General features: G+C 44.9%; 1 protein-coding gene across 1 annotated transcript; it reads right to left on the reverse strand.

Moving 5' to 3' along the window:
- Positions 1 to 8,633: 8,633 nt before the first annotated feature.
- On the reverse strand, positions 8,634 to 14,561 carry LOC109880474 (superoxide dismutase [Cu-Zn]). Its single transcript, XM_020472678.2, has 4 exons — positions 14,383 to 14,561; positions 12,216 to 12,382; positions 9,550 to 9,667; positions 8,634 to 9,435 (listed from the first exon to the last, which is right to left on the reverse strand). Exons 1-4 carry the CDS (start codon positions 14,452 to 14,454, stop codon positions 9,328 to 9,330), a joined length of 465 nt encoding a protein of 154 aa, XP_020328267.1. The 5' UTR covers positions 14,455 to 14,561; the 3' UTR covers positions 8,634 to 9,327.
- Positions 14,562 to 23,207: the final 8,646 nt, after the last annotated feature.

Here is a 23,207-nt window from a genome sequence, read left to right on the forward strand (position 1 = left end):
TGGACATGATTTGGAAAGGCACACACTGGTCCCACATTTGACAGTGCATGTCAGAGCAAAAACCAAGCCATGAGGACAAAGAGCTCTGAGACAGGATTATGTCGAGGCACAGATCTGGGGAAGGGTACCAAAAAATGTCTGCAGCATTGAAGGTCCCCAAGAACACAGTGGCCTCCATCATTCTTAAATGTAATAAGTTTGGAACCACCAAGACTCTTTCTAGATCTGGCTGCCCGGACAAACTGCTCCAGAGTTCCTCTTTGGAGATTGGAGAACCTTCCAGAAGGACAACCATCTCTGCAGCACTCCACCAATCAGGCCTTTGTGGTAGAGAGGCCAGACTGAAGCCACTCCTCAGTAAAAGGCACATGACAGCCCGCTTGGAGTTTGCCAAAAGGCACCTAAAGTCTCTCAGACAATGAGAAACCAGATTCTCCGGTCTGATGAAACCAAGGTTGAACTCTTTGTCCTGAATGCCAAGCGTCACATCTGGAGGAAACCTGGCACCAACCCTACGGTGAAGCGTAGTGGTGGCAGCATCATGCTGTGGGGATGTTTTTCAGCGGCAGGGACTGGGAGACTAGTAAGGATTGAGGTAAAGATGAATGGAGAAAAGTACAGAGAGATCCTCGATGAAAACCTGCTCCAGAGCGCTCAGCACCCTATTAGGGGCACCCTATTTGTTACATAGCGCACTACTTTGACCAGTGTGCCGTGTTCAAGCCTGTAGATCCACAGTAGTCTGTCTACCTGTTATCAGGCACAGCTCTACACCGCCCTCTAGTGTCAGAAAACCTGTCTCTCAGCACCAGAGAACTGTTGGAGACTTTGATCAACTCTAATTTGAACTCGGAATAAACCGATACCACAAAAGTGGCACACCTTTTAGACAGGTACATTTCTATGGCAACGAATCCTTCACAACTAACCTGTTCCGGTGTTCCATTTATCGAGTTGAGGACCAATGAAATGAGAGGATTCCCTCCCTCTCGCAAAGATTGTCATCATCCCCTTCATTTGAGGAAGATGACTGTTAAATATTTTATTAACCCCCCAAAAATGTTTGTGTGTAAAAATAAATTATAATGTTAAAATACCTACAGTGCCTTGCAAATGTATTCATCCCCCTTGGCATTTTTCCTATTTTGCTGCATTACAACCTGTAATTTAAATGGATTTTTATTTGGATTTCATGTAATGGACAAACACAAAATAGTCCAAATTGGTGAAGTGAAATGAAAAAAAGAACTTGTTTCAAAATTTTACAAAAAATGTACAACTGAAAAGTGGTGCGAGCATATGTATTCACCCCCTTCGCTATGAAGCCCCTAAATAAGATCTGGTGTAACATATTACATTCAAAAGTCGAATAATTTGTTAAATAAAATCCACCTGTGTGCAATCTAAGTGTCACATGATCGGTCACATGATCTCAATATATATACACCTGTTCTGAAAGGCCCCAGAGTCTGCAACACCTAAGCAAAGGGCACCACCAAGCAAGCATCACCATGAAGACCAAGTAGCTCTCCAGGGACAAAGTTGTGGAGAAGTACAGATCAGGGTTATATAAAAATATACGAAACTTTGAACATCCCACGGAGCACCATTAAATCCATTATTAAAAAATGGAAAGAATATGGCACCACAACAAACCTACCAGGAGAGGGCCGCCCACCAAAACCTACGGACCAGGCAAGGAGGGCATTAACCAGAGAGGCAACAAAGAGACCAAAGATGACCCTGAAGGAGCTGCAAAGCTCCACAGCGGAGATGGGAGTATCTGTCCATAGGACCACTTTAAGCCGTACACTCCACAGAGCTGGGCTTTATGGAAGAGTGGCCAGAAAAAAAGCCATTGTTTAAAGAGGTAAATAAGCAAACACGTTTGGTGTTCGCCAAAAAGCCTGTGGGGATACTCCCCAAACCTATGGAAGAAGGTACTCTGGTCAGATGAGACAATTAGTAAATAGTAATGACAACGCCTCCTTTCCAAACTAAGTTTTTTCACACGATTGTATTTAGAAATTGACTTAAAGACAAACCGACAGGCACAACCAACCATAGACAAATCATCCATAAAGGGCTATTCCCATCCAAGTCAAGAGTGTCAGGCATTGCTAGCGTACCCATACATTTAACAGGACAATTGTCAGGGTTAGAGGTTTCGAAACCCTTCCATGAATCGTATGTCCATAGCCACCACAACGCAACAAGCTGAAGCGATAAGTGGGGGGAAAAGGTGCTTGTGCATTGATAAACACACTTTAACGATAAATCATTAAATGAACACGGCACTTCTAAAAGCATATTTATTCCACACCGTAGCCTGCTGAATTTGAAAAGATCACGTTTCTTTCATTCATGTTAGTTTTTTTTCGTCCTCGTGCTAGAATAGAAGTAGTCACGGCAGCCATTATGGAATCAGGCAAAGCCGTGTGAATGCGGTGTCTTTTATTTGACAAATTCCTTTCAGCCAATGTTTCGTTTCAACGCTGGGTTTTAATTTCAATGTTACCACCCACCAGCTGCAAAGTTATTCCTCTTCTTGACTGAAATGAGCCTTGTGTCCACTTGGCAGCCCCCCCATAGGGGAAGTGGATCATTTGTCAATTTGAACTTATTTTTTGAACTAGTCTGTATTACAAAAAAACAAAAGATATGACCATTTTATAAATGGTATAATTGTGTAAAAATGTTCTAAATCCCCCCCCACGATGAATGGTTTAGACCACCGACGTTTTTGCTCCAATGCTTTGATTGGTGCAACGTTACCTAGCAACCACAAGCGTCTATCAACATAACGTTAAGGTACCCCCGGGGAAAAGTACATTCAAGGACCTTTAGTTACATTGCGGCGTGTGTGATCATGACAAAAGTCATTGTAGCCTATCGTTTCATTCATAACAGATTTCACAACATATTAAGTGTGTGCCCTCAGGCCTCTACTCACAAATCTACTACCACATATCTATAACGAGAATCCGTGCGTACATGTGTGTATAGTGCGTGTGTTATTATGTGTTTGTATGCATGTGTCTATGTTTGTGTTGCTTCACAGTCCCATTTCTTAGCGGTTTTATTTTTTATGATGTGGAATAGAGTTCCATGTAGTCATGGCTCTATGTAGTACTGTGGAACAGAGTTCCATGTAGTCATGGCTCGATGTAGTACTGTGGAATAGAGTTCCATGTAGTCATGGCTCTATGTAGTACTGTGGAATAGAGTTCCATGTAGCCATGGCTCTATGTAGTACTGTGGAATAGAGTTCCATGTAGTCATGGCTCTATGTAGTACTGTGGAATAGAGTTCCATGTAGTCATGGCTCTATGTAGTACTGTGGAATAGAGTTCCATGTAGTCATGGCTCTATGTAGTACTGTGGAATAGAGTTCCATGTAGTCATGGCTCTATGTAGTACTGTGGAATAGAGTTCCATGTAGTCATGGCTCTATGTAGTACTGTGGAATAGAGTTCCATGTAGTCATGGCTCTATGTAGTACTGTGGAACAGAGTTCCATGTGGTCATGGCTCTATGTAGTACTGTGGAATAGAGTTCCATGTAGTCATGGCTCTATGTAGTACTGTGGAATAGAGTTCCATGTAGTCATGGCTCTATGTAGTACTGTGGAATAGAGTTCCATGTAGTCATGGCTCTATGTAGTACTGTGGAATAGAGTTCCATGTAGTCATGGCTCTATGTAGTACTGTGGAATAGAGTTCCATGTAGTCATGGCTCTATGTAGTACTGTGGAATAGAGTTCCATGTAGTCATGGCTCTATGTAGTACTGTGGAATAGAGTTCCATGTAGTCATGGCTCTATGTAGTACTGTGGAATAGAGTTCCATGTAGTCATGGCTCTATGTAGTACTGTGGAATAGAGTTCCATGTAGTCATGGCTCTATGTAGTACTGTGGAATAGAGTTCCATGTAGTCATGGCTCTATGTAGTACTGTGGAACAGAGTTCCATGTGGTCATGGCTCTATGTAGTACTGTGGAATAGAGTTCCATGTAGTCATGGCTCTATGTAGTACTGTGGAACAGAGTTCCATGTAGTCATGGCTCTATGTAGTACTGTGGAATAGAGTTCCATGTAGTCATGGCTCTATGTAGTACTGTGGAACAGAGTTCCATGTGGTCATGGCTCTATGTAGTACTGTGGAATAGAGTTCCATGTGGTCATGGCTCTATGTAGTACTGTGGAACAGAGTTCCATGTAGTCATGGCTCTATGTAGTACTGTGGAATAGAGTTCCATGTAGTCATGGCTCTATGTAGTACTGTGGAATAGAGTTCCATGTAGTCATGGCTCTATGTAGTACTGTGGAATAGAGTTCCATGTAGTCATGGCTCCATGTAGTACTGTGGAATAGAGTTCCATGTAGTCATGGCTCCATGTAGTACTGTGGAATAGAGTTCCATGTAGTCATGGCTCCATGTAGTACTGTGGAATAGAGTTCCATGTAGTCATGGCTCCATGTAGTACTGTGGAATAGAGTTCCATGTAGTCATGGCTCCATGTAGTACTGTGGAATAGAGTTCCATGTAGTCATGGCTCTATGTAATACTGTGGAATAGAGTTCCATGTAGTCATGGCTCTATGTAGTACTGTGGAATAGAGTTCCATGTAGCCATGGCTCTATGTAGTACTGGGTACCTCCCATAGTCTGTTCTGGATTGTAAAAAGACCTTTGGTGGCATGTCTTGTGGGGTATGCATGGCTGTCCGACGCATTCAACATGTCAATACATCTCACAAACACAAGTGGTGATGAAGTCAATCTGTCCTCCACTTTGAGCCAGGAGAGATTGACATGCATATGATTAATGTTCGCTCTCTGTGTACATCTAAGGGCCAGTCATGCTGACCTGTTCTGAGCCAATTGCAATCTTCCAAAGTCCCTCTTTGTTGCACCTGACCACACGACTGAACAGTAGTCCAGGTGTGACAAAACTAGAGCCTTTAGGACCTGCCTTGTTGATAGTGTTGTTAAGAAGGCAGAGCAGCTCTTTATTATGGACATACTTCTCCCCATTTTAAATCAAATCAAATTTATTTATATAGCCCTTCGTACATCAGCTGATATCTCAAAGTGCTGTACAGAAACCCAGCCTAAAACCCCAAACAGCAAGCAATGCAGGTGTAGAAGCACGGTGGCTAGGAAAAACTCCCTATTTTAGCTACTGTTGTATCAATATGTTTTGACCATGACAGTTTACGATCCAGGGTTAATGCAGCAATTTAGCCTCCTCAACTTGCTCAATTGCCACATTCATTATGATTTAGTTGATGTTTAGGGATTAGTGAATGATTTATCCCAAATACAATGCTTTTAGTTTTTTGAAATATTTAGGACTAACATTCCTTGCCACCCACTCGGAAACTAACTGCAGCTCTTAAGTGTTAGGTCGTTTTAGTCGCTGTGGTAGGTGACGTGTATAGTATTGAGTCATCCGCATACATAGACATGTCGTTAGTAAATATTAAAAATGTAATGGGCCTCAACAGCTGCCTTGGGGAATTCCTGATTCTACCTGGATTATGTTGGAGTGGCCTCCATTCTAGAACACCCTCTGTGTTCTGTTAGACAGGTAACTCTTTATCCACATTATAACAGGGGGTGTAAAGCCATAACACAAGTTTTCCAGCAGCAGACTATGATCGATAATGTCAAAAGCTACACTGAAGTCGAACAAAACCGCCCACACAATCATTTTCTCTCAGCCAATCAGTCATTTGTGTAAGTGCTGTGCTTGTTGAATGTCATTCCCTATAAGTGTGCTGAAAGTCTGTTGTCAATTTGTTTACTGTAAAAATAATTTTATCTGGTCAAACACAATTTTCCCCAGACGTTTACGAAGGGTTGGTAACAGGCTGATTGGTCTGCTATTTGAGCCAGTAATGGGGACTATATTATTCTTAGGTAGGGGAATAGTTTTTGCTTCCATCCAGACCTGAGGGCACACACTTTCTAGTAGGTTTAAATTGAAGATATGGCACATAGGAGTGGCAATACTGCCTGCTATTATCTTCAGTAATTTTCCATCCAAGTTGTCAGACCCCAGTGGCTTGTCAATGTTGCTAGACAAAGTATTTACAACCGGTGTAGAACCTAACTGGCATACATAAGCGGTGCCTGAGTTTCTGGTTTGGGGAAGATCATTTTCACCATTTTCCCTGGCATACGGTTTGATTATATTTTCTAGAAGAAAAACACCTATTTAGGCGAGGTGCTGTCTAGCGGAGTAAAACACCTATTTAGGCGAGGTGCTGTCTAGCGGAGTAGAACGCCTATTTAGGCGAGGTGCTGTCTAGCGGAGTAGAACGCCTATTTAGGCGAGGTGCTGTCTAGCGGAGTAGAACGCCTATTTAGGCGAGGTGCTGGCTAGCGGAGTAGAACACCTATTTAGGCGAGGTGCTGGCTAGCGGAGTAGAACACCTATTTAGGCGAGGTGCTGTCTAGCGGAGTAGAACACCTATTTAGGCGAGGTGCTGTCTAGCGGAGTAGAACACCTATTTAGGCGAGGTGCTGTCTAGCGGAGTAGAACACCTATTTAGGCGAGGTGCTGTCTAGCGGAGTAGAACACCTATTTAGGCGAGGTGCTGGCTAGCGGAGTAGAACACCTATTTAGGCGAGGTGCTGTCTAGCGGAGTAGAACACCTATTTAGGCGAGGTGCTGGCTAGCAGAGTAGAACACCTATTTAGGAGAGGTGCTGTCTAGCGGAGTAGAACACCTATTTAGGCGAGGTGCTGTCTAGCGGAGTAGAACACCTATTTAGGCGAGGTGCTGGCTAGCAGAGTAGAACACCTATTTAGGCGAGGTGCTGGCTAGCAGAGTAGAACACCTATTTAGGCGAGGTGCTGGCTAGCAGAGTAGAACACCTATTTAGGCGAGGTGCTGGCTAGCAGAGTAGAACACCTATTTAGGCGAGGTGCTGGCTAGCAGAGTAGAACACCTATTTAGGCGAGGTGCTGGCTAGCAGAGTAGAACACCTATTTAGGCGAGGTGCTGGCTAGCAGAGTAGAACACCTATTTAGGAGAGGTGCTGTCTAGCGGAGTAGAACACCTATTTAGGCGAGGTGCTGTCTAGCGGAGTAGAACACCTATTTAGGCGAGGTGCTGGCTAGCAGAGTAGAACACCTATTTAGGCGAGGTGCTGGCTAGCAGAGTAGAACACCTATTTAGGCGAGGTGCTGGCTAGCAGAGTAGAACACCTATTTAGGCGAGGTGCTGGCTAGCAGAGTAGAACACCTATTTAGGCGAGGTGCTGGCTAGCAGAGTAGAACACCTATTTAGGCGAGGTGCTGGCTAGCAGAGTAGAACACCTATTTAGGCGAGGTGCTGGCTAGCGGAGTAGAAAACTTAAAAATAATAGAGCCGCACACTCTAGGAGCTCAGATGTTAAATTTGCGGTAATTTCAGAACAGTGTTTTCCCGCCGATTGATTGCACTTTGGAACATTTGCGCGTATAGCCTACTACCGTGTACGCATTGCTGCGTTTGTGAAGAAATAGTTTCTAAACATTGTAAACTCAACGTTCTGATCTGTTGCATCAACCTCATTGCTATTTTGGATGGGTGGTTGTATTCATTTGAGATTTTTCACATCCCAGTATGTTCTGAATATTATTTTTTTTGCACAGAAGGCCAAGTTAGCCAATAAAATAGGTCAACTTTTGTACTATGCGAGATAGTAGATTGACAGGCTAGCGTTTTTGCTGTTCGTTAAACCAACTCTTCTTGCCATGTATCAGAGCCGAACAACAACTCAGTACGTTTTTCTGTTCATCTAAAATAACAATTTGCTTCATGTTTCTTTAGACCCGTCTGAAATAAGATTTGTGAAGGTGTAGGCAATATAAAACGCATTTAGACTTTAAATATGTAGATGTTCCAAAGTTCAGCATTAGTGGCTTGTAGGCTGTGTGTGGAAGACAGGAGGTTAAATGTGTTAATTAATGGTAAATTACCATGAGACAAAGCAGTTATTTGCTTAACAAATCACCAGCTGGGAAAGGAAGAAAAAAAGTCTTGACCGCCACAGCCCAACATGTGAACAGGCACAACCCCGGTGTCGTGTTTTTTCACGGCAAGTTGCCAGGATGTCAACGTTCCCTACAACCTCAGCATTAGACTCATTCATCTCCATTATAAACAAAAGACCTCGCATGTGGAGCATTTTAACACCACCTGTTAGACTACGGCTGAGTTATCCCGCCAGCTTCCTCTTCCTCCCTGTCAACCATTCCGTGACTGGAACAGACAGGGCGATGGCGCCATCTAGTGGCGCCAAAAACATGACAAGCGCTAACTTGTACTAGAGTACGACAGTCAAGAGGCCTTTTTGTAAGCAGTAACACAGCGGTCAACAACCTAGTGACTGCAGAGATAGTTGGTACACCTCCTTTCACTTTTGAGTCAACTAATATTTGTCTAGGTTGTTCTATCCAAAATTGGCACTAAACGCTTACTCCGGATGCTACAGAAAAACTACTTTTTAAATTTCCAAATCATTTCTGCCTACAGATGTAGCCCTCGACTACGACCATCCTGTCTCACGTTAACTACCAATCAAATCTCCTCCACTGGACGTGACAAGCCAATAAGGACCACCAGCAACATAACACAATCGAGTTTCACCTGTGACAATGTATTTTTTATTGGGGCAGCTTGGTACTCAAAGTGAACATACATGGATGTGTCCAAAATGTCCCCTGTACTAGCTTTAGGACAGCATACAACAGAATAATATGACTCACATATAGACAGGAAGCAACAAGTCTTAGCAGGATCAACAGAGATACTGGTTGATAATGAACTTTTAAATAAGCGCTTCTTCGTATTCTGCGGTCATTAGAAACTAAATCCCAAAACAACCCTAGCCACTGCATCGTAGGGCACTTGATCTGATTTTTATAGGTACAAACAATGGTGAAATTTCCACCTAGCTTACCAGAGTGAACAGGGGGGGGGGGGGGGGGGGGGGACTACTACTACCAGATTGTCTGTACCTGCCGTAGGGCTCTTGTCTAAATAGGGAGTCATTTGGGTCACCCCTGCAACCTGTGTGTCCGAGTCAAAGCCCTCAGAACACAGGGTCTCTGTCCCATATGGCACCCTAACCCATATGTAGTGCACTACATAAACACTAGGGGGGGTCATTTGGGACACAGTTCTGTCAGATGAGGTGTCATAAAGGACTAGGTAGGGGTTGGGCTAGAAATGTATTTTTACAGAGCCTTCTATGGGGGTCGGCGGTAGCTACAGTGGTCTTCAAGCAGAGGCTAGTGTGTTCCAGGGCTCCCAGTAAGGGAGTGTCCCCTGTTTACTGGGCAATGCCAATAACACCACAGGCCTGCCGGCCGCCAGCGTTGCCAGTCTTCAGACTCTCCTCGTTGCCTCCTTTTCCCAGATCATCAGCCTTCTCATGGATCTAATGATAAAGGGGGAGGAGGGACACAAAAGAGAGCGAGGACAGAGAGGGGAGATTAAGGGTGAAAACAAGGTTGTGTTCATTAAGAATACAATTCTGAAAAATGGGTCTTACCACCATGGTCCTGCCAATGATAGAGTAGGGTCCAGTGAGAGTCAACATCTTATCCTGGATGTTGATCTTGGCCAAATTGTCAGCTCCTGCAGTCACGTTGCCAAGGTCCCCTACATGCCTAGCAACACAGACAGGATATGATGTCAGAGGAAAGGGTACGGTTTTAGAAGTGTACACTGTAGCAAAACAATGAGAGCCAAGAGTAGGTGGATGACATTTCCCTAAACACTATTTTTGCATTTGATCTCATTTTGATTCCGTCACAGATCTACCCAATAAGAGTCAACATAGCACCAAAAAAAAAAAAAGGAGAGTAAACAGACTTCGACAACTAAGTATGTGAATTAGAGGCTAAACTGGTGTTCTGGTCCCATCAACTTGCAGCAGCACTCTTTATTTAACCTTTATTTAACCAGGCAAGTCAGTTAACAAATTCTTATTTTCAATGACGGCCTAGGAACAGTGGGTTAACTGCCTGTTCAGGGGCAGAACGACCGATTTGTACCTTGTCAGCTCGGGGATTTGAACTTGCAACCTTTCGGTTACTAGTCCAACACTCTAACCACTAGGCTACCTGCCGCCCCTACACTCTAACCACTAGGCTACCTGCCGCCCCTACACCCTAACCACTAGGCTACCTGCCGCCCCTACACCCTAACCACTAGGCTACCTGCCGCCTCTACACTCTAACCACTAGGCTACCTGCCGCCTCTACACTCTAACCACTAGGCTACCTGCCGCCTCTACACTCTAACCACTAGGCTACCTGCCGCCTCTACACTCTAACCACTAGGCTACCTGCCGCCTCTACACTCTAACCACTAGGCTACCCTGCCGCCCCTACACTCTAACCACTAGGCTACCCTGCCGCCCCTACACTCTAACCACTAGGCTACCTGCCGCCTCTACACTCTAACCACTAGGCTACCCTGCCGCCCCTACACTCTAACCACTAGGCTACCTGCCGCCTCTACACTCTAACCACTAGGCTACCCTGTCACCTCTTAATGTACTCATCTGCAGCTCATCCGGTCGCTCGTAGCAACGTCATATCGCTGAGTCTTAGTTCAGACCGTATGATTCGTTGACTACAGTGCATTCAGACCCCTTGCAACCTTCCCAAAAAATAAAATGCTAATAATTTATACACAATGACAAAGCTAAAAACAGGTTTAGATATAAAAATTAAAAAAACAGAAACAAACAAGTATCGAGACCCTTCACTATGAGATTCTAAATTGAGTTCAGGTGCATCCTTGAGATGTGGACTCACATCAAGTTGTAGAAACAAGTGGTAAATTTAGTTGATTGGACATGACTTGGAAAGGCACACCTGTATATAAGTTCCCACAGTTGACAGTGCATGTCAGAGGAAAACTCAAGCCAGCAAACATCTGTAGCTTTGAAGAGCCAAGAACAGTGGCCTCCATTCTTACATGGAAGAGTTTACCAAAGTTTTCCAAACTCCTTCCTAGACCGGTCCTTCAAGCCAAACTAAGCAATCAGGGGAGAAGGGCCTCCAACTGTGTTCTTGGGGACTTTCAATGCTTCAGACATGTTTTGGTAGCTTTCCCCAGATCTGTGCCTCGACACAATCTGGTCTTGGCGCCCTACGGACAATTCCGTCGACCGCATGGCTTGGTTTTTGTGCCGAGATGCACTGTCAACTGTGGGACCTTATATAGACAGGTGTGCCTTTCCAAAAACATGTCCAATTATATAGACTTAAATTATAATCCATTTTAGAATAAGGCTGTAACGTAACAAAATGTGGAAAAAGTCAAGGGGTCTGAATACTTCCTAATGTTACTGCTATTTATGGGGATCAGGCCCAAGAGCCTATCATGGAGCTTACAACATGCAATCTCTCCACCCGGATGGTTCTGCTGGGCATCAGTTGGTCAAGCCAACAGACAGACATAAGGACATGTGACGCGAGAGGCATAGAATCAGGGTGAGAATCGCAATTGCATTTATTTGATTCCCTATGAATTGCCAGGGGACCTCACGATACAATATGATCACCATAAGTTATGTCCCAAATACGATACGGATTCGATATGTATTACGATTCAATGTTCCAAACATATTGCTCAGCATGTGTCCTGCTGCAGAGGGACAAGACAGAGCCATGAGAACAAATGTTTATCAACCACAGTCATAAACAAGCTCTGAAAACAAATTAACTCCCTATATAAAAATATGAGAACAAGCTATGAAGGGAAAAATACGGGAATTTTGATACCTCAAAACATTGCACGAGGTCGCAACATTGTTTGAGGAGAGGAGGACATGAGGAGTCACGGCAACGAAGAGATTCTCCACTTAGTGGGTCTGTCCCATAGACGATTAGAAGATTAAAAAAAAGGGCTAGACTGACAAGAGTTAAACACACTAAGGTTCATTACATTAACTAGAATTCTACGTGCTTGATTATAACCAAGTCTTTGTAGAACTGTGTTGAACAGTATACACAGCCGTACCATTAAATCATTACTAGTGTGGCCATCTAGCACAACAGCTTTCAAAAACTCTCCTCTGGGACCATCCAGACGTTTCACAGTTGTGTCGTCTCACTGAATTAGCTGGGAATATCCGAAGGAGAGGATTGGAAAAACTCCTGGTCTATCAGGCCTAACTCCTTCAGTCATGGGGGCCAGACTAACCGAACAGCATCAGTGGGTCCTCCGTGGGTCTTGTTGTGGGGGTTGAAGTGGGGTCCGGCACTCATACAGCCGTTGGTGTTGTCTCCAAAAGCATGGACGTGGAAGCCATGTTCCCCCGGGGCCAGACCCGAGATCTCCCCAATCAGCTTCACTGGACCATCGACACCCTACAGACAGACAAGTTATAGGCCTATACACACAGTACGTTTCTTATAGATTACTCCATTTGCTATTCGGGTCATCTATGCCCCTCTCTTCCTGCATGCCACTAACCACACCAAGCCATGCCTCAAATCGTATTGGTCACATACACATGGTTAGCAGATGTTAATGCGAGTGTAGCGAAATGCTTGTGCTTCTAGTTCCGACAGTGCAGTAATATCTAACAATTCCACAACAACTACCTTACACACGTGTAAAGGAATAATAAATATATGCATGAGCGATGGCCGAACGGCATAGGCAAGTTGCAGTAGATGGTATTAAGTACAGTACATGCATATATGAGATGAGTAATGCAGGGTATGGTGGCATTGTTTAAAGTGACACATTTATTACATACATTTTTCCATTATTAAAGTGAGCTAGAGATGAGTCAGTATGTTGCCAGCAGCCACTCAATGTTAGTGGTGGCTGTTTAACAGCCTGATGGCCTTGAGATAAAAGCTGTGTTTTTCAGTCTCTCGGTGCCCGCCTGCACCTTAGGGAGAGAGCAGTTGGCTCAACCACAGAGCCAGTGGGACTGTTGCTCACTCAGCATGGTTTGACTGGCTCGGTGACATGCTGCTCTCCACAAACATTCTATACACATTTAGTTGTCTTATGGTAGTTGGCAGACAGTCTGCTAGTTTCGTTCCTTAGCAAAATAATGTGTTAGCCCCTAATGCTAAAAATCACTAGTTAGCTGGCTATCTAGCTTTCTGAATGTATTAAGAGCCAGAGCAAATGTAGCTCGCTAACACTGCCTGGTAGTAGCGCTGGTGTCTAGCTAGATAGTGATGCACAAACATGCTTATCTTATCAGAGGGGAATAGGAGAAACATGGTAGATTAAGAAAACATGTAATTAAAAAAAATCGATACTGAACAAAATATATTCAAACGGGTTACCAAAGTAACCAGAACAGTAAAAACACGTTGCCATACACGTGGTATACGTCTGATATACCACGGCGTTCAACCAATCAGTATTCAACCACCCAGCCCAAACCGTTCATTAATCCATCAGTTATTCTGCGGTTTTTAGCCAGAGTGAATTTACGAACGCACCCTAATTTATCAAGTGTTTGGCATGACAGCACAAAAACAGACACTCAGGCTAGTATATAACACCAGCTGTTTTTAGACATTTTGGAAATGTTGAAAGATCAACTGTGAACTAGTAACAGTCACCGCTAGTTTGTTGGCCACACGCCTTCTCAGTGCTCGTTGGTCATGACAGATTAACACACCAGGTTCAAGGGAAATGGAGGTGGAGGGGGGAGACAAGGCAGAATGACTCCAGCCTGATCCGATAGCTGTATCTGCTCTCTGTTAATATGAGACCAGAAACGGACTGGCGCACAGGATACAATGACTCAGCAATAAAAAAAAATTCAAAAAAGGGGTCGGACTTTTATTAATCTGTTCCCCACCGTGTTTTAGGAGTTTGCATTGGTTTTCCCCAAAATTCCTAGTTAAAACATTAAGTGTATAACAGGCAGAACTAGTTAGCAGTTAATGCATATAATTCCCACTTTACCCTGCTTATAGACTACTAGCTATGGCATCTAACTACATTGAGTTAATAATTTACAACGAGGGGTTTAAAAGTGCAACTACAGGTTACGAGACGGCTGGTATCAAAAGGCTGGGAGACATGCTACGGCTACAGTAGCTAACGCCTGCAGGCTGTCAACTAAACGACTGAGCTTTGAATTAAACTGGTTTTAAAACAGATACATTTTTAACAAGCTACCTAGTTAGCATTAAAAACGTCATAAGGCAAAAAAATTTGCTAGGGATCTATGATACTAAAAGTTGCATAAGTGACCTGCAAGAGTTGACAACGTTAGTTAGCTAAGATAGCCAAGTTGCTAACGTTAGCTAGTTGAACGAGGCCCCATCATCTATACAGACTACGTCTCCAAATGCATGCATGTATTTCCCATATAAACGAAATATTTTACCTCCTGCTCAAAGAATACGGTCCCGGTAACTTCACCGGTGCCTTTGAGCACGCAAACAGCCTTCATTGCCATCTCTTCACGTCCTACTTGCCTGACCTAAAGATCTCAAGTCCAGAATACCAAATTTATGCACGCTAGAAGTCGAGTTTCCTTCCTCTAATAGTGTCCAATCAGGGGCGTGGGGATAATAGTGTCCAATCAGGGGCGAGGTGATGGGTGAGCAGAGATCTGATTGGCTAATGAGAACACTTGTTTATAGGCTTGTTTAAATCAAGTTTCAACGATATATAACTCTGGGGAAGGGCAATGTACAAACAGATGCAACCTGTCATTCAGGGCAGGTGAGCCCCACCTTGTTTAGCAAAAAAATAAAAAGGCAACTCCAAATTGCAGGTGTTTTAGCCTGAGGCTGAATGAACTGTTTGGCTGCCAGACAAGGATCCGCTGATAGCCAGGTGTAGCCGTGGTAAGATGTTGGGACTGCTGTTGGGACACTGCTGTAGGGACAGCTTTATGTAGGCCCTAACAGTTTGTGGGCACCGTTTGTCAACGTTATAGTGCAATTAATGTATTGTTTAGTGTTGTGTTGTGTAGTGTAGTGGCTTTGCTGGCATCCATCTAAACATACAAAAAATTGCCCCACCAAGATTTACACTAGTAAGCCAACCCACTCAAGTGACGCACCCCTCCCAAGAATGGCATGGAGGAGCACCAGTAAGCCAGTGACTCAGCCCATGTAATAGGGTCTGTCAGAGGCAGAGAATCCCAGTTGAGAGAGGGGAACCAGCCAGGCAGAAACAGAAAGGGTGGTTCGTCATTCCAGTGCCTTGCCGTTCACCATCGCAACCCTGGGCCAGACTACACTCAATCATAGAATCTACTGAAGAGATGAGTCTTCAGTAAAGAGGCAGACCATTCCATAAAAATCGAATCAAATTTTATTTGTCACATGCGCAGAATACAACAGATGTAGACCTTCCCGTGAAATGTTAACTTACAAGCCCTTAACCAACAATGCAGTTCAAGAAATAGAGTTAATCAAATATTTACTAAATAAACTAAAGTTTAAAAAAATCTAATCAATCACAAATGAACACAAAAAAATGTACATAACAAGGTTTTATACAGGGTATTACGGTACAGAGTCAATGTGGAGGCTATATACAGGGTATTACGGTACAGAGTCAATGTGGAGGCTATATACAGGGTGTTACGGTACAGAGTCAATGTGGAGGCTATATACAGGGTATTACGGTACAGAGTCAATGTGGAGGCTATATACAGGGGGTACCGGTACAGAGTCAATGTGGAGGCTATATACAGGGTGTTACGGTACAGAGTCAATGTGGAGGCTATATACAGGGTATTACGGTACAGAGTCAATGTGGAGGCTATATACAGGGGGTACCGGTACAGAGTCAATGTGGAGGCTATATACAGGGTGTTACGGTACAGAGTCAATGTGGAGGCTATATACAGGGTATTACGGTACAGAGTCAATGTGGAGGCTATATACAGGGTATTACGGTACAGAGTCAATGTGGAGGCTATATACAGGGTATTACGGTACAGAGTCAATGTGGAGGCTATATACAGGGTATTACGGTACAGAGTCAATGTGGAGGCTATATACAGGGGGTACCGGTACAGAGTCAATGTGGAGGCTATATACAGGGTATTACGGTACAGAGTCAATGTGGAGGCTATATACAGGGTATTACGGTACAGAGTCAATGTGGAGGATATATACAGGGTATTACGGTACAGAGTCAATGTGGAGGCTATATACAGGGGGTACCGGTACAGAGTCAATGTGGAGGCTATATACAGGGTATTACGGTACAGAGTCAATGTGGAGGCTATATACAGGGTATTACGGTACAGAGTCAATGTGGAGGCTATATACAGGGTATTACGGTACAGAGTCAATGTGGAGGCTATATACAGGGTATTACGGTACAGAGTCAATGTGGAGGCTATATACAGGGTATTACGGTACAGAGTCAATGTGGAGGCTATATACAGGGGGTACCGGTACAGAGTCAATGTGGAGGCTATATACAGGGTATTACGGTACAGAGTCAATGTGGAGGCTATATACAGGGTATTACGGTACAGAGTCAATGTGGAGGCTATATACAGGGTATTACGGTACAGAGTCAATGTGGAGGCTATATACAGGGTATTACGGTACAGAGTCAATGTGGAGGCTATATACAGGGTATTACGGTACAGAGTCAATGTAAATAGTCTGGGTGGCCATTTGATTAGTTGTTCAGCAGTCTTATGTAGAAGGGTAGAAGCTGTTAAGGAGCCTTTTGGTCCTAGACTTGGTGTTCCGGTTCCGTGCGGTAGCAGAGAGAACAGTCTATGACTTGGAATTGTTTTGGGCCTTCCTCTGACTAGTATATATGTCCTGGATGGCAGGAAGCTTGGCCCTAGAGATGTACTGGGCCGTATGCACTACCCTCTGTAGCGTCTTACGGTCAGATGCCAAGCAGTTGCCATACCAGGCGGTGATGCAAACGGTCAGGATGCTCTCGATGGTGCAGCTGTATAACGTTTTGACGATCTGGGGACCCATGTCAAATCTTTTCAGTCTCCTGAGGGAGAAAAGCTGATGTCGTGCACTCTTCACAACTGTCTTGGTGTGTTTGGACTATGATAGTTTGTTGGTGATGTGGACACCAAGGAACTTGAAACTCTCGACCCGCTCTACTACAGCCCCGTCGATGTTAATGGGGGGCCTGTTCGGCCCTCCTTTTCCTGTAGTCCACGATCAGCTCCTTTGTCTTGCTCACATTGAGGGAGAGGTTGTTGTCCTGGCCCCACACGTCCAGGTCTCTGACCTCCTTCCTATAGGCTGTCTCATCATTGTCGGTGATCAGGCCTACCACTGTTGTGTCGTCAGCAAACTTAATGATGGTGTTGGAGTCGTGCCTGGCCATGCAATCATGGATGAACAGGGAGTACAGAAGGGGACTAAGAACGCACCCCTGAGGGGCCCCAGTGTTGAGGATCAGCATGGCAGATGTGTTGTTGCCTACCCTTACCGCCTGGGGGGTGGCCCATTAAAAAGTCCAGGATCCAGTTGCAGAGGGAGGTGTTCAGTCCCAGGGTCCTTAGCTTAGTGATGAGCTTTGTGGGCACTATGGTGTTGAACACTGAGCTGTAGTCAATGAATAACATTCTCACATAGGTGTTCCTTTTGTCCAGGTGGGAAAGGGCAGTGTGGAGTGCAATAGAGATTGCATCATCTGTGGATCTGTTGGGGCGGTATGCAAATTGGAGTGGGTCTATGGTTTCTGGGATAATGGTGTTGATGTGAGCCATTACCAGCCTTTCAAAGCCCTTCATGGATACGAACATGAGTACTATGGGGTCTGTAGTCATTTAGGCAGGTTGCCTTTGTGTTCTTGGGCACAGTGACTATGGTCGTTTGCTTGAAACATGTTGGTATTACAGACTAGGCCAGGGAGTGGTTGAAAATGTCAGTGAAGACACAGATTGTGGTTGTTGTGGATGGCTGTTCACAAATCTAAATGTGTATTTGAACCCAATAATGGTTGAATTCAAGAAGTTTAAGCTGCCTATCATTGTAAGCTGCCTGTCATTGTAAATAAGAATATGTTCTTAAATGATTTGTCTAGTTAAATAAAAATAAATACAATTATTCAGAAAGTCGTTCCAACAGATAAAGACTGATTTTAATATACCCAATAAGGCCTTTTTCTTTTTTTAAGTATCTCCAATTCAGACATTTTGTAGAGGGCCAGAAGAAAGTGGGTAAACTATGTTTTCAAATGACTGAGGTAGAAACAAGTACATTCTAATCCTACTGCTCGGCGGGGTTTAATCTTTGATATATATTCTATCTTGTCAAGCAGAAGTGCCTCATCCTATGACGCATTGAGACATATTCGGGAGAGAGACATTGGGAGTCCATTTGGTAACAAAGACTGGACCGCTAACCGCAAAATGATCTACCCCGATTGTCTCTCTATAAAACATACAATAACTAAATTTTTTAAATCTTTCATAGAACCAGTTCGCCTTTACAGACTGTTTACCGGTGCATCACATTTATGTTTCAAATGTCAACAAGATATTGGCACCTTTCTGCGAGTATTTTGGCAACAGAATCCAGTTATTATTAGAATTAGGTTCATTTATACAATCTTAGACAATTTGCTCGTTCACCGAACATACTGTTCAGGTCTATTTAGCCCGCCAAAAATGTAATCTGGTATTGTGTTCAACACCTGAAATACCGTCTGCGAGAATGTGGCTCTCTCAGGCTTTCATCTATTTTACCACTAGAAAAACAAACTTTTGACCTGCGCCAGGGTACTGAAAAGTTCTGGAAAATCGGGTCACCATCGATTAGTTTAGATTGTTATTTAGTCACATGCACAGGACTGTAGATATAGTTGCCCGGGTAACAGTGAAATACTTCAGATCTGAGCTCGAACAGTACAGGTGTGAATGAAGCAATGAAACATATTTCACACACAAACACACAGTACCAGTCAAACGTTTGGACACACCTACTCATTCAAGAGTTTTTCTTTATTTTTACTATTTTCTACATTGTACAATATTTGTGAAGACATCAAATCGAGGAAATAACACATTATGGAGTAATGTAGTAACCAAAAAAGTGTAAAAAAAAAAAATTCTAAATATTATTCAAAGTAGCCACCTTTTGCCTTGATGACAGCTTTGCTCACTCTTGGCATTCCCTCAACCAGCTTGATGAGGTAGTCACCTGGAATGCATTTCAATTAGCAGGTGTGTCTTGTTAAAAGTAAATGTGTGAAATTTCTTTCCTTCTTAATACATTTGAGACAATCAGTTGTGTTGTGACAAGGTAGGGGTGGTATACAGAAGATAGCCCTATTTGGTAAAAGACCAAAAACATATTATGGCAAGAACAGCTCAAATAAGCAAAGAGAAACGACAGTCCATCATTACTTTAATGTCACACCCTGATCTGTTTCACCTGTCTTTGTGATTGTCTCCACCCCCCTCCAGGTGTCACCCATCTTCCCCATTATCTTCCCCCTGTGTATTTATACCCGTGTTCTCCGTCTGTTGCCAGTTCGTTTTGTTCATTCATACCTACCAGCGTTTTCCCCCTTTGCCCCACTACTCTGGATTACCGACCCCTGCCTGACCCTGGGCCTGCCTACCGTCCGTACCTTTGCCCCACTACTCTGGATTACCGACCCCTGCCTGACCCCTGCCTGACCCTGACCCCTGCCTGACCCTGGGCCTGCCTACCGTCCCGTACCTTTGCCCCACAACTCTGGATTACCGACCCCTGCCTGACCCTGCCTACCGTCCCGTACCTTTGCCCCACTACTCTGATTACCGACCCTGCCTGACCCCTGCCTGACCCTGACCCCTGCCTGACCCTGGGCCTTCCTACCGTCCCGTACCTTTGCCCCACTACTCTGGATTACCGATTACCGACCCTGCCTGACCCTGGGCCTGCCTACCGTCCCGTACCTTTGCCCCACTACTCTGGATTACCGACCCCTGCCTGACCCTGGGCCTGCCTACCGTCCCGTACCTTTGCCCCACTACTCTGGATTACCGACCCCTGCCTGACCCTGGGCCTGCCTACCGTCCCGTACCTTTGCCCCACTACTCTGGATTACCGACCCCTGCCTGACCCTGGGCCTGCCTACCGTCCCGTACCTTTGCCCCACTACTCTGGATTACCGACCCCTGCCTGACCCTGGGCCTGCCTACCGTCCCGTACCTTTGCCCCACTACTCTGGATTACCGACCCCTGCCTGACCCTGGGCCTGCCTACCGTCCCGTACCTTTGCCCCACTACTCTGGATTACCGACCCCTGCCTGACCCTGGGCCTGCCTACCGTCCCGTACCTTTGCCCCACTACTCTAGATTACCGACCCCTGCCTGACCCTGGGCCTGCCTACCGTCCCGTACCTTTGCCCCACTACTCTGGATTACCGACCCCTGCCTGACCCTGGGCCTGCCTACCGTCCCGTACCTTTGCCCCACTACTCTGGATTACCGACCCCTGCCTGACCCTGTCTACCGTCCCGTACCTTTGCCCCACAACTCTGGATTACCGACCCCTGCCTGACTCTGGGCCTGCCTACCGTCCCGTACCTTTGCCCCACAACTCTGGATTACCGACCCCTGCCTGACCCGACCCCTGCCTGACCCTGACCCCTGCCTGACCCTGGGCCTGCCTACCGTCCCGTACCTTTGCCCCACTACTCTGGATTACCGACTCCTGCCTGACCCTGGGCCTGCCTAGCGTCCCGTACCTTTGCCCCACTACTCTGGATTACCGACCCCTGCCTGACCCTGGGCCTGCCTACCGTCCCGTACCTATGCCCCACTACTCTGGATTACCGACCCCTGCCTGACCCTGGGCCTGCCTACCGTCCCGTACCTTTGCCCCACTACTCTGGATTACCGACCCCTGCCTGACCCTGGGCCTGCCTACCGCCCCGTACCTTTGCCCCACTACTCTGGATTACCGACCCCTGCCTGACCCTGGGCCTGCCTACCGTCCCGTACCTTTGCCCCACTACTCTGGATTACCGACCCCTGCCTGACCCTGGGCCTGCCTACCGTCCCGTACCTTTGCCCCACAACTCTGGATTACCGACCCCTGCCTGACCCTGGGCCTGCCTACCGTCCCGTACCTTTGCCCCACTACTCTGGATTACCGACCCCTGCCTGACCCTGGGCCTGCCTACCGTCCTGTACCTTTGCCCCACTACTCTGGATTACCGACCCCTGCCTGTCCCTGCCTACCGTCCCGTACCTTTGCCCCACAACTCTGGATTACCGACCCCTGCCTGACCCCTGCCTGACCCCGTCTACCGTCCCGTACCTTTGCCCCACTACTCTGGAATACCGACCCCTGCCTGACCCCTGACCCCGTCTACCGTCCCTTTGACTGCCCATGTTCAAATAGACGTTTGTTACTTCGACATCGTCTGTCTGACCTTCAAACGTGTCACTTTAAAGACATGAAGGTCGGTCATTACGGAAAATTTCTAAGAACTTTGAAAGTTTTTTTCATGTGCAGTTGTAAAAAAAACATCCAAGCGCGATGATGAAACCGCCACAGGAAAGGAAGACCCAGAGTTACCTCTGTTGCGGAGGATGTGTTCATTAAAGTTAACTGCACCTCAGATTGCATCCCAAATAAATGCTTCACGGAGTTGAAGTAACAGACACATCTCAACATCAACTGTTCAGAGAAGACTGCGTGAATCAGGGCCTTTCGTGTTGGAAAAGCATTCCAGGTGAAGCTGGTTGAGAAAATGCCAAGAGTGTGCAAAGCTGTCATGAAGGCAAAGGGTGATATATTTTGATTTGTTTAACACTTTTTTGGTTACTACATGATTCCATAATGTGTTATTTCATAGTTTTGATGTCTTCACTGTTATTATACAATGTAGAACACAGTACAAATAAAGAAAAACCCTTGAATGAGTAGTTGTGTCCAAACTTTTCACTGGTACTGTACATATTACGTCAACTACCTCTACCACTGCACATTGACTCGGTAGTGTATGTATAGAGAACATTGTTGGTTAAGGGCTTGTAAAGTAAGCATTTCACAGTAAAGTCTACACCTGTTGTATTCGGCCATGTGACAAATACATGCGATTTGCCTTTTGCTCGGATGAGGCTACTTTACCTTAAATCAATTTACAGTTAACACCACAATAGTACCAGACCTTTTTTGTTCAAATACTCTTTAAATTAAGTTCACGTACATTTTGAAGTAAGTATTCAGAGATATTTTATTTGGAAAATACAAGTATTGGAAAGTATTGCAATGTATTTGAAAATACTCAAAAAAAAAAAAAAAAAAAACACAGATTATTTTCAAATACAAATTAATACTCCCATGTATTTGGACCCAGGTCCGTAAGAGTATTTGAAAATATTGTAGCGATTTTTAACCCAAGAGAGAGGCGCGTACACATGAGGGACTTGGTTTAGAGAAGCTTGGGGACAGGCTCTCCCAAAGGAAAGGGGAGGGGGTATTGTAGCGACCTTAACCGAACATCTAGCGTAGGTTCAGACCTCTTGGCGTAACGGTTAGGTTAATAAGGTGTTTGCTTGACTTGTTGGACACGAGTTCGAGTGCTGGTCGGGGCTACAATACTTTCAAATACATCCAATTAAAGTCGTTGATTTCAGCCACATTATTAGGAAATACTCAAAATACAGTAAATAGGTGTATTTAAATAAATAAAATACACAAGTCTATATAGTACTATGTCTAGGCTATATGTGTTAACTTTAAAATCAGCTTACTTTTGACCCTGTTTTACAACATTGGAATTGTAGGTTTGGTATCTAGAATAAGCCGATTAAAATGGGGTCAAACTGGAACAACTATACACATAACCAGAGTGGTCTTCTACGACGCTAGGCTAGATCTCCTCTCAAACCAGCTTCACATTCCGGCTCGGGGCTTCATCCGTAACTGTGGTATTATAACATACCAAACATAAACAACAACTTGTGATTTAATAAAATACTTCTCTAATGAAAGGGGACGATGATGCAATCTTTGCGAGCGGGAGGGAATCTGATTACAAACTGGATAAACGGAGTTAGCCTGCCCAGGGAACAGGTTAATATCGATGGATTCGTCGCCATAGAAATGTACCTGGCTAAAAGGTGAGTCGTTGCGACTGGTTATCCTGAGTTGAACTCAAAGTTGACCAAAGTTACCTCGCCGACGACTCAACCCTGAAATCACATCTTATTGGTGGTCAGGGGAAGAACGGACGACTCTACCACCTCTGAGGGC

Source organism: Oncorhynchus kisutch, linkage group LG29 (assembly GCF_002021735.2).
Source record: "Oncorhynchus kisutch isolate 150728-3 linkage group LG29, Okis_V2, whole genome shotgun sequence".
NCBI classification, from domain to species: Eukaryota; Metazoa; Chordata; class Actinopteri; order Salmoniformes; family Salmonidae; genus Oncorhynchus; species Oncorhynchus kisutch.